This window comes from Oncorhynchus gorbuscha, linkage group LG24 (assembly GCF_021184085.1).
Source record: "Oncorhynchus gorbuscha isolate QuinsamMale2020 ecotype Even-year linkage group LG24, OgorEven_v1.0, whole genome shotgun sequence".
NCBI lineage: Eukaryota > Metazoa > Chordata > Actinopteri > Salmoniformes > Salmonidae > Oncorhynchus > Oncorhynchus gorbuscha.
In genome coordinates this window covers 22,817,761-22,844,251 of record NC_060196.1, presented here as the reverse complement: position 1 = coordinate 22,844,251, position 26,491 = coordinate 22,817,761, and the positions used below count along the sequence as shown (strand labels likewise).

At 44.4% G+C, this 26,491-nt stretch overlaps 1 protein-coding gene across 2 annotated transcripts in view; it reads right to left on the bottom strand.

The window, feature by feature from the left end:
- LOC124012853 (RNA-binding motif, single-stranded-interacting protein 3-like) overlaps positions 1 to 26,491 on the bottom strand; it is a 265,610-nt gene that overhangs the window by 162,767 nt on the left and 76,352 nt on the right. For both annotated transcript variants that reach the window (XM_046326856.1, XM_046326858.1), the window contains one exon: positions 14,427 to 14,485. In XM_046326856.1, the coding sequence (XP_046182812.1) occupies positions 14,427 to 14,485 (59 nt within the window). The remainder of the gene's footprint in view (positions 1 to 14,426; positions 14,486 to 26,491) is intronic.

Here is a 26,491-nt window from a genome sequence, read left to right as displayed (position 1 = left end):
TTGCATGCTGTAATAGAGCATATACATACAGCCACTCTAAACAATATTCATGCTGCTTTACATAGTGTCATAGAATTACAGTATTCCAAAAATGTGACACGACAGTCCAACGGGGGCAGATGACGTTTGTTCTTACTTCACAGTGGGGCCAAATAACCATTTCATTGTATTAAGTCCTTTAATAAGGCTGCTGAACAGCTAATCAAATGTCTACCCAAATGCTGAATGGGCGTAAACAAAGAAGAGCTCTCTAGCACTCAAAATATTTAAAACCTCTCGTGACTACCCATGCCACATGCGGGAGCGTAATCATCGACGGACACTAATTAGCATAACGCAACGGACATAAATATTTCTAGAAAATATTCCTATTCATGAAAATCACAAATGAAATATATTGAGACACGGCTTAGCCTTTTGTTAATCACCCTGTCATCTCAGATTTTCAAAATATGCTTTACAGCCAAAGCTAGACAAGCATTTGTGTAAGTTTATCGATAGCCTAGCATAGCATTTTGTCCAGCTAGCAGCAGGTAACTTGGTCACGGAAATCAGAAAAGCAATCAAATTAAATTGTTTCCCTTTGATGAGCTTCGGATGTTTTCACTCACGAAACTCCCAGTTAGATAGCAAATGTTCCTTTTCTCCAAAAATATTATTTTTGTAGGCGAAATAGCTCCGTTTGTTCTTCACATTTGGCTGAGAAATCGCCCGGAAATTGCAGTCACGAAAACTCCCAAAAAATATTCCAAATTAGCTCCATAATATCGACAGAAACATGGCAAACGTTGTTCATAATCAATCCTCAAGGTGTTTTTCAAATATCTATTCGATAATATATCGGCCGGGACAATTCGTTTTTCAGTAGGACCGATTGGAATAATGGCTACCTCTGTATTTTACGCGAGAGTCACTCTGGGAGCCATCAGGTGACCACTTGCGCAATGTAGCCACTTACGGGTTTTCTTCAACATAAATGCGTAAAACTACATCACAAGGCTGTAGACACCTTGGGGAATATGGAGAAAGAGTAATCTGGTTTATAGCCCATTCACTGCTCAATAGGGACGCATTGGAACGCATCGCTTTCAAAACATGAGGCACTTCCGGATTGGATTTCTATCCTAAGCTGTCAATTATATGCATATTCTAGCATCTTGTCCTGACAAAATATCCCATTTACTATGGGAACGTTATTTTTCCAAAAATGTGCTCCCTAGTCACAAAAGGATATTAAAGCAGGATAACCTTACCATGCTTCCTCCAATCACAGTGTATGATATACCATTTTTGGAGCTCTCTAGCACTCAACATTTTTCAAGGGCATTTCTCCTGCTTGTTTCCGATGTGGGATAACACGTTTATCATATTTTAAAGCAGGGTAACCTTACCATGCTTCCTCCAATCACAGTGTATGATATAACATTTTGGAGCTCTGAATTTTTGTAATCTGTAAAAAAAATATATATATATTCTAAATAAACCAAATGCTTTAATTCAATTCAAAATACTTGATTGGCATGGAAAGGGTGAACGCATTGGCAAAGCAAACATACACTGAGTGTACAAAACATTAAGAGCACCTTCCTAATGTTGAGCTGGATGCCATTCTGGGGTAGCTGTGTGTGTGTGTTTGTGCCTATGTATGTGTTTGTCTGTGTGTGGCTAGCTGCAGCCAAGGCAGGGTTGGTTGGTCCCGCTCTAAACCCAGATGAGAGGATCCTAGCTAGGCTCTGCATTCCTCCTCATTTATCCTCATGGACTGGGTGACTGGAGATAAATAAAATAAAGGCTCCAAGAACCTGTCCATGTACTACCAAACCAGCTGTGTGTGTGTGTGTGTGTGTGTGTGTGTGTGTGTGTGTGTGTGTGTGTGTGTGTGTGTGTGTGTGTGTGTGTGTGTGTGTGTGTGTGTGTGTGTGTGTGTGTGTGTGTGTGTGTGTGTGTGTGTGTGTGTGTGTGTGTGTGTGTGTGTGTGTGTGTGTGTGTGTGTGTGTGTGTGTGTGTGTGTGTGTGTGCGCGCTTGTGTGTCTAAACTGAGGCAGAATAAATATATCTTGGTTGGGGGATCATTCGGAGGGAATAAAAATGTCATGTCATGTATAAAAATGTTATCTTTGGGTTGGAGACCTCTGACCACATCAGTCCCATCAGGGCGTAACAGCACAGTGAGTTGACAATTCACACGACACCGCTTCCCCCTCACAAACACACTGGTAGGACAGACGTGTTTTCATCTGGGTTTTTCTGCAATCACACACAAACCCAACCCGCACGCACGCACGCTGCTCATAGCAAGACACACATGCATGTGTACACGTACAGTACGTGTGTGTACCATACAGACCAGAACACGCAGCTATTACACATTCATTTACCGTTCACAGATTCAATGTCAACTTGTCAGCCTAACACTCGAGGACAATATCCCATTTTTCCCTCAAATAATTCTTATGGAGTGTTCTTTTATGTGAGACACTACAGGCGAGATAGTGGTACAGGCAATTCACTTATCAACCCTGCAACTTGGATTTATGGGGGATTCATCTCTCACTGATGCACCGTATTGGCTTCATTGTATTTCTTGTCATTTTCTCCCAGGTATAAAAGTGTCCTTGCCTGCGTCCCAAATGGCCCCCACTATTCCTAGTGCACTACTTTTAAACAAAGCCCTATGGCCTCTGGTGAGCCATATGGGCCCTGGTCAAAAGCAGTGCACTATACAGGGAATATAGTGCCATTTGAGACTTAGCTCTTGTCTGTGAGCTACAGTGCCCTGCTGAGGACAAAGTGCCAGGGCACAGGGCCAAGGGGACACAGACAGCACAGCTCACTGGCACCATACATTACAGACTGTGGACTCTTGTCAGGAACGACCTCATACTGTTCCAGAACACCTACAGTATCTACTGTACTGTACAGTAATAGCCTTGGGTACAGACACTACGGACTGGTTTGCCGGACACAGACAGACTAAGCCAGTCCTGGACTCAAAAGCATTTTCAACGGAGATTCTATAGAGCATGCTTTTTAGTTCAAGGCTTGGAAACAGGCCCTATGGGTTTCAACCCATAGTGGATTAACTGGGCATGGGCCTCTACCTGGGGTGGTAGAGCTGCATAATGACATGTCACTCATCATCTGATCAATAACCTTCTGCCTCCCTTAGCTGCAGGCGCTGTCCATTGATTTTCTGTCTGTCTGCACCACTTTTACTGTAGCAGAACTGTTAAATGTTACTGTAAAGCACTGCTTATTGTAGAACTGTTACATTTCAGTGCAGCAGAGCAGGAAATCAACCAGGTGGTGTAGATATGAGATTATCATCTTGACTATTCAAATACTGAAGTATTTTCATATCTGGGCTTTGGTTAATCCTTCCTTCCTTCTCTCTATCCCTCGCCTTCCTATCAATGCCCAGGGGTAACGTATAGTGCAACACCATACAGTCCAGCTGCCGTAGTATTTCACTCAAATTCTCATCAATCAAAACAAGTAACTGGGTGTCTAAGGTACAGTCATTCCAAAACCAACATTCCCGTGCACAGTTGATTTAATTGATAAGCAGTGGACATTATTTTGTATCAATAATTAAGAATTATGAGGGCTTATTCAAGGAAAGCCTACCATCATAAATGTTCCATTATGATTTGTGGACTCATAAAGCTATCTACTGTATATTGGGCTAAGATGTTACTTAAATACCCAGTTACTAAGAGAGACAGCTCGAGTTTGAAAATCGCTCAGTTCACAGTGTTTAAATTAAGCTCCATTTAGATGAGAGAGAATTACAAATGCGCCAGTCTTGACTAAATGGCTATAGCCTAATTTAAGGGACCCCAAACCATCTTTCAAAATTCTCATTTGCTCATCTTAAGAATACCACTCAGAGCCAACTGGTGTTTTAATTGATCTGAGTGGGCAGAATATTACTAGTGAGAAAATATCCTAAACGCGCAGCAGTGTTGTGTTTGGGACCACCTAAAACAAGACTGATTCAAGACCAAGACCAGAGCAAATTGAGTCCGAGGCAAGACTAAGACCGGAGGAGTGGTCAAAACAGAGACCAGAAAAATGTGAGTCCAGTTCAAGACCATTTTGTAATTTAGTCAAATCAGCACCATAATAAGAGTTCAAAATGTCCAGTATTTCTGTGTTCATATTTCAGAACAACATGTGGATTCTTTAGACATTCAGAATAGTGAATAAAGGCATGTTGAGGGACAATAGAAATTATTACTAACCCAAACACAGAGGAAAACAATGGGCCTACTAATACCTTCAGAGAAAGGCTAAGGATTTACAAAATAATGATTATAATAATGATATTATTATTTTCAATTATGTTCTGATTGAATCTCTTCAGTTTTTGTTGGAAAGGAAAGGGTTAACACGGATTAGAAAAAAAAGATCCAATCAGGATTTTTCTTTGCTGGTCTCGGGGGGAAAAAAATTATCTAGCTAAATCAGCCATTGGCTAGGCCATCAGAAGCGAGATAAATTATTTTGGAGTGACAGTGGAATCAACCAAAGACATTTTGACTTAATGGGTGGGACCGATTTTACAAAAACTAATGGAGACTTGGTCACTGAGAAATAGTGAGCAGTAGTTTTTCCAGGGTCTAGCTAGCTAGCTTTTGTTGTCGGCTAGTTTGCAGTGGCTGTTGTTTTTCATCTCTCCCGAGCCCGTATGGGAGTTGTAGCGATGAGACAAGATAGTAATTACTAACAATTGGATACCACGAAATTGGGGAGAAAAGGGGGTAAAATAAAATTAAAATAAGAGTGTGCGAGCAAGGAGTCCTAAAAACCTGATTCAGTTACACCAGCTCTGTCAGGAGGAATGGGCCAAAATTCACCCAAATTATTGTGGGAAGCTTGTGGAAGGCTACCCAAAACGTTTGACCCAAGTTAAACAATTTAAAGGCAATGGTACCAAATACTAATTGAATGTATGTAAACTTCTGACCCACTGGGAATGTGATGAAGAAATAAAAGCTGAAATAAATCATTATCTCTACCATTATTCTGACATTTCACATTCTTAAAATAAAGTGGTGATCCTACCTGACCTAAAACAGGGATTTTTTTACAAGGATTTCATGTCAGGAATTGTGAAATACTGAGTTAAATGTATTTGGCTAAGGTGTATGTAAACTTCTGACTTCAACTGTATATAAGTGCTTGCCTTAGTTAGCATTTTACTGGTAGATATCATAAGTTGAAAGGTCTTTCCTACCCTACCGGCTACTGATGTAATTCTTCTGTGAGCTGCTCCAAAACACTCTTGCTGCAGTATACCTCCACTACACTACTTTGATAAGCATCAGTATGGGCTCCCGAGTGGGGCAGCGGTCTAAGGCACTGCATCTCAGTGCTAGAGGTGTCACTACAGACACCCTGGTTTGAAACCAGGCTGTATCACAATCGGCCGTGATTGGTAGTCCCATAGGGCGGCGCACAATTGGCCCAGCGTCATCTGGGTTTGGCCCGTGTAGACCATCATTTTAAATAAAGAAATAAGAGTTTGTTCTTAACTGGCTTGCCTAATTAAATCCAGCTCAAATAACTGGCTTGCCTAATTAAATCCAGCTCAAATAACTGGCTTGCCTAATTAAATCCAGGTCAAATAACTGGCTCACCTAATTCAACCCAGGTCAAATAACTGGCTCGCCTAATTAAATCCAGGTCAAATAACTGGCTTGCCTAATTAAATCCAGGTCAAATAACTGGCTTGGCTAATTAAATCTAGGTCAAATAACTGGCTTGCCTAATTAAATCTAGGTCAAATAACTGGCTTGCCTAATTATATCCAGGTCAAATAAACAATTTTCAGGGATGAAGCAGTACGCCATGCCCACTGAAAAAAAATGGTGTATGTCCTCCACTGGCCCTTTGTGTTTTACAAAACTGGACTACATGAGTGAGCTGGTATTACATTTCCTGTCCTTTCAGAATCACAAAACCTGTCACACACTGGAGGCCTATAGGTTCGCCACTGTGTAACATGTCGATAATACATAAAAAAGGCTGTTAAAATATAACTGTTTTAAGAAAGGAATGTGTATATTTGGCCTGGCGAAGCGGTTTTATGGAAGCTGATAATTATGATCTTTTTTACTCCGCTGGTCTCGGGAAGAAATGAAAAGGACACCGAGACAAGACCGAGACACACAATATGTGGTCTCGAGACCAAGACCAGTCTGGAGTACTACAAAACTGACGCCCAGCAAACCTGGTCTCCATTCAGATGTGTAATTGTTTTCGCCACTCAGTTACACGGTAATACACAGTAATTACATTATCTTGTTAGCTTAATAGCGTAACCCAGATGTGTTGGGTGCATCATCTGAAGAGCTCTTGAGAGGGAGGGGGGCAGAGACCTGCAAGGTGTTCATTACTTGTCAAAAGGTTGTTGAAGGTAGACTCAGCTAAATTACGTTGTCACAAGTAACACCGCAGATAGAGATGAGCGAGATGCAACACTTTGCTCTCACAGTCACACACAGTGCAAGTGCAAGTGCACAAGCTCGCTTCACGCTCCTAGAGCCTGGTAGCACCAAACCAGCTCTTCAATGCCCTTAGTTGTTGCGGAAATTGGCCCACTATGTGGTTTACATTGACAATGGCCACGTGCTCAAAGTGAGGTCCATACAGAAATGGTTTGTCGAGATTGGTTGGAAGAACTTGACTGCCTACACAGAGCCCTGACCTCAACTCCATCGAATACCTTTGGAATGAATTGTGATGCCGATTGCGAGACAGGCCTAATCGTCCAACATCAGTGCCCGACCCCACTAATGCTCTTGTGGCTGAATGGAAGTCCCCTCAGCAACGTTCCAACATCTAATGTAAATACTTCCCAGAAGAGTGGAGGCTGTTATAGCAGCAAAGCGGGGACCAACACCATATTAATGCCCATGATTTCAGAATGCGATGTTCGACGTTCAGGTGTCCACATACTTTTGGTAATGTAATGTATGTGCGCGTACTGTATGCAGTCATGTGGTAGGTCTAAGTGTGATGGTCTACACGGGCCAACCCCGGACGATGCTGGGCCAATTGTGCGCCGCCCTATGGAACTTCCAATCACGGCCGGATGTGATACAGCCTGGATTCAAACCAGGGACTGTAGTGACGTCTCTTGCACTAAGATGCAGTGCCTTAGACTGCAGCGCCAATCTGGAGCTTGAGGGCTACTTCATGCATGACTTCTAATTCATGCTACTTCATGCATGACATTTCATATGACGATGTTAGTCATTTAGATCATAGGCTAGAATGTCAAGAGACCTGGCTTTAAACAGTGGCATAATACATGGAAAGGTGAGAACCAGAGGGGGCACTTAAGTCTACAAAGCTGCGAGTTGTAGAGGTACAATTTATATACAGGCAGTGCCATTTTCTGCTACATGTACATCCAGGTCTGCCTGATTGTTGATGCAGCAACAGCAACATAATCACCTCAGCAGATTGTACAAAGATGGGCAGACAGAGCAAATATTTGAACAAAGCATAGATCAATGAAAAATCAAGAAGGGCCCCCGAAAAATAAATCTCCCAGGCAGAGACAAACATTAAAATCATGACAAGGACAAAGTGTTCCTGTATTTTTTAAGTGCGGCCCTCTTTGTCCCCCAGCTCTGATTAATTCATGAGGAACAGCCAAGCCGCCCCCATCTACCCTTATTCATGCATTTTTGATTGATTCCTTCCTTAACTAATCAAGGATATGATCATTACTCAGGAAGATGCAGGGGTGAACCCCCGAACTCCTGGCAGGTCAGGGGAAGGCCGATGCCCTCATTGTGGTTACCACACCAGCGACGGTTGCTCTCTGATAAAAAATGGTGATAGATACGCCCTCGAATGATAGCCCTCAAGGCCATTTGTCAATGGACTGGGAGGGGAGAGAGCCCAACAGAGTTGTATAAGGATGGAACCGACATAGAACACAAGCAAGGATGGTGTCAGAGTTCAGGGCTCATGGCACGGAGACTGTGCTGCTGTCCCCTGGGGCATTGGTCTCCCGGCTGGCCTGGACTAGAAGTGAAGCGGAGACCACACTGCCAACGGGAGCAGCACAGGAAGTGGAGGGGGGACAAAAGGTCACTGTTTGAGGAATGTGGTGGCCGAGTTCCATTTACGACGTGCTCGCCCAATCAGACGCCAGCTTGGTGAGCAGCCAACTTGGAAGACGAGAGAGCGCCTTGGCTTACAGGAATGGGAGATGGAAGGGGAAGGGAGAAGGGGGGCTTGAGCTGTGTGAGGCTCTGCAGAAAAACAAAATGAATGGATTATGAGTGCAACACATTGAGGTTTGCGTACTGGACGCCACCCAATTAATGGAATACTCCCATTGCGATTACTAATTAAGGTCATTAATACACATGCGAACAGGGGAAAGGCTAACGGTCTCTCTCCCTGCCTCTCTCATTTCTACATAGCTCGCCCCGTTCTGGGATCGCTTTTGGGGAGAGAGAGGCATTTTGGAAGAGGTCTGCTGCTGGCCACACTTCAGTTGAGATTCTCATCTGCACATAATTCACTTTCAAAGGGCAGAGGGGCTATGGAGAGAATCCTTAATTACGCCGGCATCGTGTACAACATAGACAAATGTTTATATGTCGGCTACTCTAATGAGAAACCAATAATGGATGCAAACAGCAATCACTTGCCTTGCTCTCTCTCCACTTCCCCGAAAAGCCATACGGGACAACCCGAAACAGGGCTTTTTGGAGAGCGCAACTCATTCATCAATTCTCCTTTATGCTCGGCATCATGCAATACTACACTCAGCCTTCAATGTAGCCATAAATCTCTCTTTATAGGGCCTAACATGGCAGACATTTCTCCATTAAAGGGTCATTCTGTGCTAGGGGGTTAGTGTATGGATGCAGGCCATTGTAATGGTCAAGCCTAGACAGTGATGCCCTACTTTATATACTGTATATTTTCGACAGGATCATTAGGCGAAAGGTACCAGTTTGCTATATCACTACAATTGTTATTACGCACACAAGGAATAATGACCGTGTGTTGGAAATGAATTCTATTTAAACCTTCATTAAAACCTCTAATTATTTCACAGCAAGATGCCAGCAGGGTTATCGGGAGTTTGTTTGCAAATCCTTGAAAGTACATTATTGAAGTGCAGTGTGATATTGTGTGGTGTAGTGTACCTTCTATGTAATTACCATGTGGATTTAATTATCGTCTAATATAATAACATATGCCTTTTTAGCAGACGCTTTAATCCAAAGCCATACACACGAAGATTTTATGTGCGTTTGTTCCCGCGACTCAAACCCACTATCCTGGCATTGAAACTACCATACCCTACCAACTGAGCTACAGAGGACCAATATAAATACACTTGATGACAGGTTATGTGGTTACCAGGTTTCCATCCAACCATTTCATGCGGCTGAATTACCTGATGCATGAAAAGAAGTCACAACCGGGCTGATGGAAACAGGATATGCCGGTAAAATGTAATAAACGCCGACAGACAGTTTGTTCGTGAGACACGGTGGTATCTTTTTGTGTCAGTAAAATGAATTATGGGAGAAATTGCGGTGGAAACACCTTAATGTGTAAATATGATATAATAACCATCACATTGAAGTAAAGTTGGAGTCACGCGATGATATGTTTGTGTGGTCCCCCCACTACAACTCAGGAAACCACGCATTTTATTAGGCAACAAATGAAATAAGTTATGATTAACTTCACAGGGTGGTGAAAGTGCACGTGATGAGCTTGATGCTCCTTTCCAATAAATATTGAGGGTCTTATTCTTGTGACGTGATGATCAATGTTTGCTGCCATTTGACAAATAAAAATAATACTGCTCTTATCTATAATAATCTCATAGTGTAGGTTGACTACCTGCACCATATCTGCACCCCGTTGAGCTGTTGCAGATTTTTGAATATTCGCATGAAAATCTGTCGCAAATTGGATGGAAACCTGGCTATTGAGGAACAACAACAGGCAGCTGAGAAGAGAACAAAGTCGTGGGAGCCAATCGTCTCATCTAATTTCCCACAATCCAGTGCGGTGTCAGGCCGGCAGGCGGGCTCGGTGAATCTCAGCCTCAGCGGCTTTATCTCCTGGCGGAGGAAACTGAGGTCCTTTAAAGGTCTGAGGTCATTTCCTCTGCCTCTGGGCTCATACAGGAAAATATAAAATGTCTCCATTCGGCCAGACCCTGCTTTCTTTCAAATGCCTGAGCTGCCTTTTTCAAGCTTTTAAGAGGCCCTTGTGGCCTCCGGATGGCAAATTAGTGGCTTCGGTTCCCCCAGATCCTCAGATGAAGCTAACCCATATCTCACTCCTACTAAATGAGAAACATCCAAAGGGAACCAGAGGGAACAATAGAGGGAGAGAAAGAGGGAGAATGCCTCCCCTCTTACCCACAGAGCTTGACGACCCTTAAGCCTTTGACAACTTCCTGTTCACATTGCTCTGCGGTTAGTCCAGGGTGTGAGTCAGCGATGGGAAGATGCAGAGGTGAAAGGCAGCCACGCTGTGAATCTAGGCAGGCGGAGGATTGATAGATCTGGTCCTGGTTGCTGCAGGAGCCATAGAGTCCTAAGGCAGATGGATGAGTGTGTGGCTGGGGGTGTAGGCTGTGTGTGGGGGAGAGGAGAGGCTGTACTATCCTAGCCTCAATGTGATTGTGCACTCTTTGCAAAGGTTTTTCATGGGGTCTGAAATTATTGACACCATTGATAAAGATCAGCAAAAATTATTATATAAAATAAATTATTCAAATACTGAGCTTTATTGTTTGCAAAAAAAGGGAAATTATATTATTTTCTACTAATACAATTGGCAGAGAAAGAGATTCTGTCTGATTCTGTAATATATTTTTTTCTCAAAAAGGTAGCGTTCAAAATGTTGATTGTGTGGCCAATTAACAATTTCTTTGTGTATTTTGATGTGTGCTTATGGTTATTGTCTTGCTGGAAGATCCACTTGCGTCCAAGTTTCAGCCCCCTGGCAGAGCCCACCAGGATTTTGGCTAAAATATCCTGTCGTTGACAATAACAAGGGCCTCAGGAACATTGGAGGCAAAACAGCTCCATAGCATCAATGATCCACCAGCATATTTTACAGTAGGTACGAGGCTATTTTCTGCATTCTCATTTCAACGCCAAAGACCTCTATTTTCATTTTCAATCATCTTTTTTTTGTGCATTTTACCCCCTCAGGGAGGTGAAGGTCGAGTCATGCATCCTCCGAAACATGACCCACCAAACCACGCATCTTACCACCCACCCACTTCACCCGGAAGCTTGCCGCACCAATGTGTCAGAGGAAACACTGTTCACCTGGCAGCTGTCAGCCCACAGGCACCAGGCCACAAGAGCACAATGAGCCAAGTAAAGCCCCCCCCCCCCGGCCAAACCCTCCCCTAATCTGGATAATGGCAGGCAGGGTAGTTAATTCATGGCTTGAGCAGTCAACGTCAGGAGGAAGGCACTACAATAGAGGCAGTTCGGAGATGAACAAGAGGGTGGTCACATCAAGGGGGTTTTAGACTGGTCCAGACCCGTTCATCAGGGCAGCCTGGCCAGTGCCATCTCTGAAGCAGTGCTTCTCAGTAAAAGTCTTTGAAGTTAAACTCCCCACTCCCGGTGTGTTGTACCCAACTGGGTGAAAACACAACAGCCTCCACAAAAGCACACTAACCACTGGAGCAAACTGCTCAAAACTTCAACCTCTGCATCTTCAACGAGTCTTCCATCTCCAAACACCATCCCCTTACTTCAAATTAAAACATACTGTATTGAGCTAGTTTGTTAGCAAGGTAGCTAGCTGAGCTTCTTGATGACAGTGACACATTAGTTAGGTGAATTTTTTTTAATCAAAAGTACCAAAAAAAATGATGAATATTTACAGGAGTACCTAGGCTGCTATTCCGGCACTATGGCAATGATGGACCATGCGTGCATTTGTGTGTGTATTTGTGTATGACACTTGTACAGTGACCCACACATCTCTGTCTCCCTACAACAAACAGGTTGATCTCCCACTCCTTTCTCTCAGTGCATCTCACATTTTCTTCACCCTTCCCAGAGATGACTGGTTGCTGACCTCTTGCACCTTCCCCTTTTCTCGCGCTTTACTGCACGCTCACTGAGCTGAACTAAATACAAATAACACAGGATAGGAGGAAGGGGGAATTGGCCCGGCTTGTTGCCGGTTCGCTGTCTGTCTGATGGTGCCACGGTGCAAAAAAAGAAAGAAGCACTGCTTCTGACATTTAAAACAAGCGCCAGGTCAAAAGGGCAGAGACTGAAAACAAAGTGATACCGGATCAGGGCGACGCGGTGCTCTTTTCTTATGACAGACAAGAAGCCTGTTCTGACCCATGCCTTCCTGCCTCTCTTTGAGGGGAAATGCGTTCACCTTTACAAGGATGGAGAGGATGAGAGAGCATCATTTGAAAGTAACAAATCTAGTTAGAAGCAGATTGTGTAGACTAGAGTAACCTCTGAACATTGATGTTATCATAAAAAGATCTAGGGGTATGCTACAACATTGGTCTCTCACTAGAAGACAATAATAAAAAATAAAAAATGCTGGTCAGGGATCAAGAAGGAAAAAAAAAACACAGGCTCTCTGTGTCAAGCTCTCGAAAATCTGAAATATATTGCACATGTATTTCAACATCAGTATGAAAGGAATGAGGCCCTGGCTGTCAATAGTGATCAGAGACATAGGTTACATGAAAGCAGTATGCCAGAGATTTGCCTTTATACAGAAACACATGGCTTCTGACGAGACCATTACTCTCTCTCTCTCTACTTCTGTGTCTCTTTCTGTCTCTCTCTCAGGGCTGGACCATCATTTCCACTCGTAAAATACAGACGCTTATACTTGGCTCTTGGCATCGCTGCATTCCAGGCGGGTGAGGTATGGGAAACTAGTCTCCCACACCCGCGAGCGCAGAGCCGAGTGCCTGGCCCTTCAGATCATAACTCACCAGGCCAGTGCCTGGACACAGAGAGACTCTACTTCATCTGCAATTTACTTCTCACCTCTGGTGCACCCTTATAATCGCTCAATCCTCTGGGTCCGTCCATCCTCCTAACAAGGGGAACAGGCTGACTTGTGATGGCCTACATGAGTCACCAGCAACACATGAACATTTTAGTAATTTAGCAGACAGTCTTATCCAGAGCGACTTACAGGTGCAATTTGGGTTAAGTGCCCTGCTCAAGGGCACATCGACAGATTTTTCACAAAGTCATCTCGGGGATTCGAACCAGGGACCTTTCGGTTACTGGCCCAAAGCTTTTAACCGTTGGGCTACCTGCCGCCCCACACAAAGGTGGTTAAGCCAATCCGAGGGTTTTCCAGCATCCAAATTTGACCCGGACCACAACAGGTGGGATCTATCCAGGTAAGGATGGCTAGGAAGGCAGCTTCACCTTGAAGGGGGCCGCGTTACTGAGTGAGGAAGCTGCAAAAAGCAATTAAAAGTATTGATGGAAGTTCAATAGCGCTTAAACAGTGCTGCCAGACACCTCGGGGCAAGTACCAGACTAATCAGGTTTTTTTTCTCCTCCTCCAAGACTAAGGCTGGCTTTAGCCATTAAAGGGCTCTACACACTCTACACAAACAGAGCGATGGAGCTGCTGTTAGCGTAGAGTGTGCAACAGGCTTAAGAGGAGAATGAACAAAAGGAAAAGTACTGTATTATACTTACAGTACTGTAGCAGCTCGGCTGGAGCAGGGAATAGCTCTACAAATAGCTTGAGACGAGAGGGATAGTAATCCATGTTTAACTGAACCGTACTTGCCTGTTAGCCTTCTCATTGGATATGTATACTTGAGAGGTAAGACGAGAGGGATAGTTAATCCATGTTTAACTGAACCGTACTTGCCTGTTAGCCTTCTCATTGGATATGTATACTTGAGTAGCATTCTGAATATGACCTGCTACTATCACAGCCCCATTGTTCGGTTTGCTGTGTCAACATTACATTCATAGTGAGCATACAGACAGCACAGGCTAATGCTGTTTTCCAGGAAAGAGGAGGACATAAAAAGAGTGGACGGAGACGTACTGTAGCTAGGGAGGGGTTACACAATAACTGCCTATCCTCTGACGTCCTTCCAGCGAGCGAGCTTCATCACAAGGACTAGTTGTTTACCTCCATCCTTCCTCCAGCTAGCACTACCTGCTAAATCATTGATTTACAACATGCAGGCGCTTCCTTGACTGAGGTCTATGTTTATGCCAGGGCTTGGCTCCAAACCCTCCCTATGACAACATCTGCCTTGAAGAGTGATCGTCACGCCACGGACGGTGGCAGACAGAAAGCTCCCGTGGCTAACACGAGGCTCAGCATGTGCACTGCGTAGGGAATAGGGTGCCATTTGGGATACAGTGACCTTGGTGACGTACCTTTGCACTGGTTGGTGTTCTTGTCCAGGATCGCCTTGGTTGACACAATTTTTCCATATCTGTGAAGAGAAAAGAGATGACAGAGCATTTTAGTATTACACTAGACTGGCTTTATGACCTTAGTCTAGGCATGACATCACTCAAATAGACATCAAGCATTTAAAGTGCATCCTGTATTTTGTCCATTCCTCTATAACTACCAGTCGTAAAGTTGGACAAAAATGTACTGTCAAAAAATTCATCAACGGTTCATAACAACATTTGGCGAAGCAGAGTAACATTTTTAGAATGACTAGGCGGAATGTTTCTAGAACAAAACAACATCTGGAATATTCTTAGAATTCAGTAATGCTATTACCATTACAGTAGGCTATTTGTCCTCTCTCAATTCTCTAACCCCCACTTGGCCTATTCAATAAATAAATGTAGCGAGCCACGAATGCTCTCTTGATAACCATTACCGCTGTTGGGAAATAAATAGCGGAAGTTAACACATCGGGAATGTCTACTACCACTTCATCTCTCCCATTAATCAAACAACTGCACTATGACTCGCTGCGGCAAAAACTCAGCATTATGGACTGTGTGTGGACTAGAGGATGACTGCGTCAGTCAGCTCTCTGTGTGTGTGTGTGTGTGTGTGTGTGTGTGTGTGTGTGTGTGTGTGTGTGTGTGTGTGTGTGTGTGTGTGTGTGTGTGTGTGTGTGTGTGTGTGTGTGTGTGTGTGTGTGTGTGTGTGTGTGTGTGTGTGTGTGTGTGTGTGTGTGTGTGTGTGTGTGTGTGTGTGTGTGTGTGTGTGTGTATGCGTGCCTGCCTGTGTGTTTGTTACTGTGTGTATGCGTGCGTGCCTGTACATGCCCTTGTGTGTGTGCGTAGGAAATTGAGCTTCTCTCTCAGTAAATAGGGAAGTGTGCAGCTTCCTGGACCATATTTCACCAGCGGGGGATAATTGTGCCATTTCTCAACGCACAGTGGAAACTCTATTTACTGCATGCTACGGTGGGGTGGGTGGCAGTTATGAACTGATGAGCACACAGAGGAAAACTACAGCCTGACACTCAGCCTCCTGGATACCAATCAGACTGTTGTCTTGATGGGATAGAGGCGCAGGGTAATTTGACTGTGGTTACGTCCCAAATGGCCCCTATTCCCAGTCAAAAGTAGTGTCCTATGAAGAGAATAGGGTGCCATTAGGGACGCAGGGCTACAGATGTGGTAAGAAATATCAACAGGGATTTGTAATCACTGAGAGAATTCGAGGGCGTCTCCCAAGAGCAATAGAAAAGATTGTATTAAAAAAGATTGGCATTGATATAATTGTTTTTTTTATTTTTTATGTTGCACTATTGAGGAAAAAGCTTACAAAGTAAAGCCTTTCACTTGTTCGTTTACGCCTGCTGTATCCCGTGCATGTGACAGATATGCTTTGATGACATTTTTTTGTTGCATAATTACCCAAGACACAATGGTAATAATGAGTGTGGATGTCAGAGTGTGCGCAACTGGTCAAAGGAAGTCGGGTGCAGGAGAGCAGAGATGAGTGAACAGGCACACTTAAGTCAGGCAGAGGAAAACAGCCGGACGCAACTGCGTCACAACACTCCGGCCCAAGGAAAAAGCAATAGCGCACAAATCACACAAATAGGTACAAAATAACAAAACCACGGGTTACAACAATACCCAGCGCAAAACCAGCCTGTAGCGTTACACACGTAACGAGCGAACAATACCACACACAGACATGAGGGGAACAGAGGATAAGAGGATACACGAGGATACACGTAGAGTGATGAGGGGATGTAAACCAGGTGTGCGGGAAAACAAGACAAAACAAATGGAAAATGAAAGGTGGAGCGGCGATGGCAAGAATACCGGTGACGTTTACCACCGAACACCGCCCGAACAAGTCGTGACAGTGGAGCTCCTTCTGTGAGCGTGTAACTTAAAGTTGCACTGATCAACGTGTTCATGGGTTTTTTGCATGTCTGGTTGTGTAGGCAAGAGTGTGTTTATTTGTATGTCTGTGTGTGTGTACAGTCGGCTCGTTCTGGGAACCAGTTAAAAAGGCCTCCTATTGGCATGCAGTTGGGGAAAGTTATCATTATAACTTTGTTTAGGTCCACTGGGACCAGGAGACACTCGCTTTTGGTTGCCAACTAATCATGGCTCGTCTCATTAAATGTTAAAGATGGTTCATCAATGCATCCTGTCTGTGATCCAAAAATACCCCACAAAGACACCAGGGGTGGGAAGAAAAGAAAAGGTAGTATCATGCATCTAGCCCATAATGGAACATTTTGGAAGTAAACATTGAATAAAAGTTGTACACGAGCTGTGTATGTGTGTGTGGACACCATGCTGGCATCACCTCTTCCAGGACTGGTTGGTGAGGCTTTGATGTGACAGAGACAGTCCCTGTGAAGCCCAGGTTTAACAATGGTGATGCTTTAGCTCTTCTTGAGCCGGTCTCCTCTAATCCTATTTCAATCACTCTCAGTCTCCGTTATGACTGTCTTTACTGACCCTAGGCTGTCCTCCCCTAGTTCCTGTCTCTTTCTGTTTCACTTGCTCCCCCTCTCTCTGGCTCCCTCTTCTCTTTCTCTCTCTCTCTCTCTAGTAGTGTACCGCAGTTTTGCAGGACCCGCCCGCAAGGTCTGAGAAAGGTATTTTTACCTTAGGGTAAAAAATGACCCACCTTCACTTAACCCAGCTTAATTGAATTTTAAACCCCAACTCTATTTTGCATGAAGAAACAACCTGTCATTCATCACAAACTTTGTGAATATCTGGGTTTTCCCTTTTCACAATGCAGAAAGACTGCATTTGACCAGTGGACACCCCTAGCTTTTTATTACAACACAACTGCTATAATTGTTTTCTTTACTAAAGTAGAGGTTTATTATTAGTATTATTGCTAAAGGTACTGCATAGGCGTAAACATGAACTTTTTAGCAATAGATAGCACTTGTACAGCCTAAGAAAGTAGCAGAAATGTGCAGAAAGCAGTTTTGAATGCATTTTATTGAAGGGAAACAATAACATTCTTTAACCTTTTTGGCAACATAGTGACATATTCGTATATACTGTACAATGAGGAATTCAATTACAAAATACTAGTCTTCTCCCATTTTTTTAACCATTGTTCCCACCCACAAGGTGTATAAACAACAACAATAAATAAGAATAAAATAAGATAATAGATACAAAACAAAAATGTGAAGAACATAAATCAATCAACTCTATTTAGCACATGTAGGACAATATGCAAGTGTGTGTGCATGGACTTTGCAGATGTATTCTGACATGTGCAGCACATAGTATTTGTTTTAAGTCCTTCTTTGGGGGGCAGAATTGGCATTTTCTCCTCTTGCCTGCCCCAGCTGCAGCCTCATGTGGATCCGAACAAGATTCTGCTCCCTGAACAGCTTTCACAAGCGCTGCAGAGGTTGCTGTGTGGGGGAGGCGCTCCCTTCATTGAATGTGTGGGGTTACAAGTGCCTTTCCCAGCTGCTCCAGGAACACCCTCCTCTTGTTCCGCTTATCAGACATCCAGGTAGGGTGGATCTTGTTCCATTTCACGAAGGCATTGTATGGACACATCCATGATGTTATGGAAGATGACCAGGGACCAGCTAGCAGTCATCCTCCTGCAGCTGTAAATTCCTTGTCCAGGTTGACCACGCCTCATTTGTTGTGGTTGTCATCCAGCATGCTTCCTGTCCTCACGATCATTGATCTCAGCCATTTAGTGCAGTGTGCTCAGGAGGACCACATTCTTGTTCCTCTTTGGGAGGTCAGAAACTAGAGTGGTGGTCCATCTGTCACATCAAGCCCAACCCGCATCCCCTGGTTCTTCTCCGGGCCTCCACTGGTCGGCTTCCCTGTGTAGACTTGCATCTTCCAAGCGTAGCTGGATTGTGCAACCCGGGCCACCCATATCTTGATGCCATGCATTGTTGGCTTACTGGTCATATACTGCTGGAAAGGACAGCAACCTTTTGATCCAAGTGATTACTATCAGTAATTAGTGTTAATTTCACAGAAAAAAAACACAGAAATCAAAGATATTATAGCAATACATAATGAAATGAACAGAGAAAATCACTTACATTACAGATATGAAACTAAAAATGTACCTCTGAATGGAACCAGTTGCTCATCCACTGTTACTTCAGGCCCAGGGTTGTAGAGGTATGCCAGACGCTTCATCCACTTCTCCCGGACCTCTCTTACGGCCGCCAGTTTGTCTCTCACACGTCTTGCAGGTCTTGACTCACGGTTATCAAATCGTAGCATTCTTCAGAAAGTGCGAAAGACTTTCAGTGGGATCGTGGCCCAGAAAACCACCCTTCCACTCTCTACATCTAAGAGATTACATGTAGCCTCGCCTCAGGACCTATACACACCCGCTAAGATTAGCAGCCCTATGTAGGCACGCAGGTCAATCTCATCCATCCTTTTCCAGTTGTCTCCATATTTATGGAAACCCTCCAACTTTATCATCTCCAGGATTATTTTTTTTCGATGGCTGGTGTGATGAACATGTAGAATGTTGAGGCGATGTACTGGGCAACTGCATGTCTTGTGGGCCCTGGGGTCCTTATGACATTTGTGCTGCCATTTGGCCCTGGTTGTCATATGGTGACAAGGACCATGTTATTTTGCTGTTCTTTGACAAAAATGTGGGGATTTCTTCTTCATCTGAAGATGATGCATCGTGCTTCCCCATCTTCTTCTTCAGATACCTGCTCTTCCTCTAAATCTTTGTTGTCTTGTTCCTCCTGGACATCTGAAAAAATCAGATCTACGACCTGTTGGGCACTGAAACATGCACTCATGGTTTCAGCAAAGAGAGAACTGGGGGGGACTGTCATCTGCAGCACCTTTTATAGCCTCTGACTGCATTCCCCATTAGTAAACAATGCTTTCAAGAAATGTTTATTTTGTCTGAGATGTTGTTTGTTTTGTCTGAAATTGAGCTTATTTTGTCTGTGAACTTGGGTCATGTGTGGGGTCGTGGAGGGGAGATGCTGCACATTCACAATAAAGTTTTAGTTTTGTCTGAGTTCAATCAGTGTGTGTGTGTGTGTGTGTGTGTGTGTGTGTGTGTGTGTGTGTGTGTGTGTGTGTGTGTGTGTGTGTGTGTGTGTGTGTGTGTGTGTGTGTGTGTGTGTGTGTGTGTGGTGTGTGTGTGTGTGTGTGTGTGTGTGTGTGTGTGTGTGTGTGTGTGTGTCTTTGTGGTTTTTGTGGTGTGTAAATGATTTTATAACTGCTGGGTCTACAGCTTTCATGGAAATATGAACAACGACGATGTATAACTTTTTGTAAGGCTGGGGTCACTCTAGGAAAAGTCATCAAATTCCAAGTTGAAAACATATCGTTTAGGAGGTTTTCTCTGCTGTTAAACATAGGGACAAGTCATTTTTTACCCTTAAGACAACACAAAGTACAAAAGGGAAAATAAATAAACATAAATATGGGTTGTATTTGCGATCGTGTCTGTTCTTCACTGGTTGCCCTTTTCTTGTGGCAACAGGCCACAAATATTGCTGCTGTGATGGCACACTGTGGCATTTCACCCAATAGATATGCGAGTTTATCAAAGTTGGGTTTGTTTTCAAATCCTTTGTGTATCTGTGTAATCTGAGGGAAATATGTGTCTCTAATATGGCAATATATTTGGCAGGAGGTTAGGAAGTTCAGCTCGGTTTCCACCTCCTTTTGTGGGCAGTCTGCACATAGCCTGTCTTCTCTTGAGAGCGGCAGGGTAGCCTAGTGGTTAGAGCGTTGGACGAGTAACCGGAAGGTTGCAAGTTCAAATCCCCGAGCTGACAAGGTACAAATCTGTCATTCTGCCCCTGAACAGGCAGTTAACCCACTGTTCCTAGGCCATCATTGTAAATAAGAATTTGTTCTTAACTGACTTGCCTAGTTAAATAAAGGTAAAAAAGAGCCAAGTCTGCCTACAATAGCAAGGCTATGCTCACTGAGTCTGTACATAGTCAAAGCTTTCCCCTCTCTCTCTCTCTGACAATACTACAAAGGAATACAGGTGCTTTTATACCGTTGAAATCTGTACAAATGTATTCATTTGACAGTTTTCTGGACATTGAAATATGATGCGTAGCCTCAACCACATCTTCTACTTTTTGGGTGGAGGTTGAGGTCTGATGATGACATTGGATCCTTTGAATCGTTTGAATATCCACCCTTACCTCCCTGGGTGAAATTATCCAGGCATTATCCAGGCATTTCTGCCATAGCGCTGTGGGTGAAGTGGTTCTTATGTGGGGATGGAGAGCAGGCCAGAGCCAGCACACATCACTGGTGCAGCTTTGCAGGAGGAGGGGTGAGGGAGACTGGCAGACCACCCAAGCGTGGTGTTGTCCCCCCCGCTGGCTCTCCAAAGGCCCTCGCTGTCTGGGTGTTTGTTTGCTGTGGTAGACATGTGAAGTGGCATGACAGGTAGGTGGGAAAGAGCTCCAGGCAGTTTCTGCTTCATGTCTGTGTTTCCACTGACTACATGGTATAACCACATCCACTAGGGGGATACAGTCACATTCTGTCCTGTGTGTGTGTGTGTGTGTGTGTGTGTGTGTGTGTGTGTGTGTGTGTGTGTGTGTGTGTGTGTGTGTGTGTGTGTGTGTGTGGTGTGTGGTGTGTGGTGTGTGTGGTGTGTGTGTGTGTGTGTGTGTGTGTGTGTGTGTGTGTGTGTGTGTGTGTGTGTGTGTGTGTGTGTGTGTGTGTGTGTGTGTGTGTGTGTGTGTGTGTGTGTGTGTGTGTGTGTGTGTGTGTGTGTGTGGGCACCCGGGGTGTCTGAGAAATAGTTGAGAGAGAGAGAGAGAGAGAGAGAGAGAGAGAGAGAGAGAGAGAGAGAGAGAGAGAGAGAGAGAGAGAGAGAGAGAGAGAGAGAGAGAGAGAGAGAGAGAGAGAGAGAGAGAGATGTGTTACATCAAGGTATGGCACCTTGGAATCCCGGGCCCCTGAGTTAGTCCCACATTCCGGTTGACACTCAAACTCAGCCGACCCCTCTCAGAGCTCTAAAGGTGAGCCTGGCAGACAGGGGTCAAATCACAGCTATTTGTGAAGTGGGGCAATAAGGACTAGGACCAGTACACCTGGAAGCATAGGAGCTTCCTCTGTGACTACTGGACAGAGAGTTAGGGCAGGCAAGGAGGCCAAAAGTGTGTTCCAAATGGCACTACATTTCCCTATATAGTGCACTACTTTTGACCAGAGCCCAGGGCTCTATATAGGGAATAGGGTGCCACTCGGGATGCAGCCCCAGTCTCCCAGTGTACTGCGGAGACAGACAGGCAGGTGCTGTGCACTGCTGAACTAGTCTGCTCTATCCTGATGGACACCTGGCAGGGGGGAGAGCCGCTGCTCACTCGAGTAGCACTGAATCAAAATCAATCACGCTCCACTCTCCTGAGCTGTACTTGTATACTGTAGAGGGACCTGCCCTTTGAAGATATCCCACAGTATGGCCAAGGCACTACCACTGTACAAGATGTTACTGTTGTCAGTTAAGCTCTACTCTCCCTGCTACTATCAGGTGATACAACGGTTTTCTATGATCTGCAGGTCTAAGCTCTTTGGCCCTCCTCACCCACCGGTTCTACTCACTGTGGGACGTATTCCCACTGTGGAAGACAACATAACTATTTCAAAATGTCATCCTGACATTACTGCGTCCAATATGAATTATGAAAATTGTGCTTCTGGCAACAACGGCTCTTTGGCAAATTGTGACCCGGTGGATTAGGCCAATCATTTTCTGGCTTCAAGAAACCCTGTCAACTGGCCCAGGGCTGGCCAAAATGTGATCACACCCAAGATTGGGTTGTATTTGGCCAGTTTAACCTCATCTGGGATCTGGCTCTTTGTTGTCAAGTTTAAGAGGCTTTAACTGAGGCTAGCCTGACTGGCCTCCAATAGCAGTGTTGGCCATGTTGAGTTAGTGCCTGCAGATGACCTGAGAATTATTTAGTGGTGATGTCATTGTCACCCCAGGATCTGTATCAGGACAAAAATAACACACACACATGCACACGATTAACGCATGGACACACTAACACACACACAAATTCACTCTGAGCACGCATGCGCGCGCACACACACACACACACACACACACACACACACACACACACACACACACACACACACACACACACACACACACACACACACACACACACACACACACACACACACACACACACACACACACACACACACACACACACACACACACGCACGCACGCACGCACGCACGCACGCACACGCACACACACACGGGATAATGCATCTCTGACAGGTAGTGCTGGTGAAAGATATTGGCCGGTCATCAGCTTGTAGCTCACTACAGAAATCTCCACCCACATGTACCAGAGGGAGGGAGAGAGCCAGAGAAGGAGCAAGAGAGGACGGGAGAGAGAGGGGGAGAGAGAACGAGAGCGAGAGAGAACAAGAGAATGAGAGAAAGAGAGAACAAGAGTGAACGACCACAGTGGCTCCACTATAGATAGGGATTGCTTTTAATGGAGTGAGTGGGAGAGAAAAATGGCTGTGTATGTGTGTGTACTTGTATGTTTAATAGAAGGAGTAATGGGTACAGGGTACAGTATGGCTATTTTCCACTCGTATAGCTATTACTACAGTTCTCTTTCAAGCTTCAGCATTCCAGAATGTTTGTCCACACCCGTCTACAACCTGTCAAGCCGACATGCCACGCATTTCTGTCTGACACGCACAAATGAACACATCTCATCTGTGTTGCTTTCTCCACACTACACCAGATGAAAGGGAAAGAGCGAGAGAGAAAGCGGGGGAAGGGATGGAGACCGAGAGGGAGGATACGTCAAAGCACCTGGGAGGGAAGGAAACTGTAGAGTCCTGAGGGCTCTGCTTCCTGTCCTAAAGTTAATCCGTCTTTAGGCTGCTGCAACTGTAACATTTACATTTTAGTCATTAAGCAGATGCTGTTATCCAGAGCGATTTAGGGTTAAGTGCCTTGCTCAAGGGCACATTGACCCATTTTTTTTACCAACAGTTCAGGTGGGCCTTCGCGCTTCAGCAAACAAAGGAAAGGAGGGGTGCTCCAGACAAGGACTCAAATCAGGGAAATAGTTTCCCAAGAAAAACTTCCAAACGGACTAATTCAAGGTAGGAAGGATTGGAGCACTCAACAAAAAAAGGTAGCGATTGACTTCCATTATTGCTCACTTTCACCCATTGTACAGGACGCGAACAGGTGACTGACGTGTTGACGTCAGGCTGAGGTCTTCCTCAGATTGACCTGACCATTGCACTTAGCTTATATGTATAGCCTAGTTGCCCAATGAGACACAACATTGTACAATGTTTGGAATGATGACATGTTTCAAGGTAAATGGTGACGTTAATCGATAGGCCGTATAAAAATAGACATACAGTTGAAGTCGGAAGTTTACATACACCTTAGCCAAATACATTTAAACAGTTTTTCACAATTCCTGACATTTAATCCGAGTACAAATTCCTTGTCTTAGGTCAGTTAGGATCACCACTTCATTTTAAGAATGTGAAATGTCAGAATAATAGTAGGGAGAATGATTTATTTCAGCTTTTATTTCTTTCATCACATTCCCAGTGATCAGAAGTTTACATACACTCAATTAGGATTTGGTAGCATTGCCTTCAAATAGTTTAACTTGGGTCAAACGTTTCGGGTAGCCTTCCACAATCTTCCCATGGTAAATTGGGTGAACTGGCCCATTCCTCCTGACAGAGCTGGTGTAACTGAGTCAGGTTTGTAGGCATCCTTGCTTGCACACACTTTCTCAGTTCTTTCCAATGTTCTATAAGATTGAGGTTAGGGCTTTGTGATGGTCACTCGAATACCTAGACTTTGTTGTCCTTAAGCCATTTTGCTACAACTTTGGAAGTATGCTTGGGGTCATTGTCCATTTGGAAGATCCATTTGCGACCATGATGCCATCTATTTTGTGAAGTGCACCAGTCCCTCCTGCAGCAAAGCACTCCCACAACATGAAGCTGCCACCCCCGTGCTTCACGGTTGGGATGCAAGCCTCCCCCTTTTTCCTCCAAACATAACGATGGTCATTATGGCCAAACAGTTCTATTTTTGTTTCATCAGACCAGAGGACATTTCTCCAAAAAGTACGATCTTTGTCCCCATGTGCAGTTGCAAATCGTAGTCTAGCTTTTTATGGCGGTTTTGGAGCAGTGGCTTCTTCCTTGCTGAGCGGCCTTTCAGGTTGTGTCGATATAGGACTTGTTTTTACTGTGGATAGATACTTTTGTACCTGTTTCCTCCAGCATCTTCACAAGGTCCTTTGCTGTTGTTCTGAAATTGATTTGCACTTTTTGTACCAGAGTACATTCATCTCTAGGAGACAGAACGCGTCTCCTTCTTGAGCGGTATGACGGCTGCGTGGTCCCATGGTGTTTATACTTGCGTACTATTGTTTGTACAGATGAACGTGGTACCTTCAAGCGTTTGGGAATTACAAACAGAGGTAGTGCCTGTGAAAAGCCAAGCTGTCCCGATACCATGTTATACAGTGCATTCGGGAAGTCTTCAGACCCATTGACATTTTCCATATTCCGTTACGTTACAGCCTTATTCTAAAATGTATTTTTTACCCTCATCAACCTACACATGTGTTAAAAAAAATCAAAACAGAAATACCTTATTTACATAAGTATTCAGGCCCTTTGCTATGAGACTCGAAATTGAGCTCAGGTGCATCCTGTTTCCATTGATCCTCCTTAAGATGTTTTTACAACTTGATTGGAGTCCATCTGTGGTATATTCAATTGATTGGGCATGATTTGGAAAGGCATACACCTGTCTATATAAGGTCCCACAGCTGACAGTGCATGTCAGAGCAAAAACCAAGCCATGAGGTCGAAGGAATTGTCCGTAGAGCTCCGAGACAGGATTGTGTCGAGGCACACATCTGGGGAAGGGTACCAGGAACACAGTGGTCTCCATCATTCTTAAATGGAAGAAGTTTGGAACAACCAAGCATCTTGCTAGAGCTGGCCGACCTGCCAAACTGAGCAATCGGAGGAGAAGGGCCTTGGTCAGGGAGGTGACCAAGAACCCGATGGTCACTCTGGCAGAGCTCCAGAGTTCTTCTGTGGAGATGGGAGAACATTCCAGAAGGACAACCATCCCTGCAGCCCTCCACCAATCAGGCCTTTATGGTAGAGTGGCCGGATGAAAGCCACTCCCCAGTAAAAGGCACAGGACATCCCACTTGGAGTTTGCCAAAAGGCACCTTAAGGACTCTCAGACCATGAGAAGCAAGATTCTCTGGTCTGATGAAACCAAGATTGAACTCTTTGACCTGAATGCCAAGCATCACATCTGGAGTAAACCTGGCACCATCCCTACGGTGTAGCATAGTGGTGGCAGCATCATGCTGTGGGGATGTTTTTCAGTGGCAGGGACTGGGACACTAGTCAGGATCGAGGGAAAGATGAACGAAGCAAAGTACAGAGAGATCCTTGATGAAAACCTCCTCCAGAGCGCTCAGGACCTCAGACTGGGGCGAAGGTTCACCTTCCAACAGGACAACAACCCTAAGCACACAGCCATGACAACGCAGGAGTGGCATCAGGATTAGTCTCTGAATTTCCTTGAGTGGCCCAGCCAGAGCCTGGACATGAACCCGATGAAACATCTCTGAAGAGACCTGAAAATAGCTGTGCAGTAACACTCCCCTTCCAACCTGACAGAGTTTGAGAGGATATGCAGAGAAGAATGGGAGAAACTCCCCAAATAGAGGTGTGCCAAGCTTGTATCATCATACCCAAGAAGACTCAGGGCTCTAATGGCTGCCAAAGGTGCTTCAACAAAGTACTGACTAAAGGGTCTGAATACTTATGTAAATGTAATATTTCAGTTTTGTATTTTAATACATTTGGAACAATTTCGGGAAAAAAACTATTTTTGCTTTGTCATTATGGGGTATTGTGTGTAGATAGTTTTTCTTAAAGTCCATTTGAAAAGAAGGCTGTAAACGTAACAAAACGTGGAAAAAGTCAAG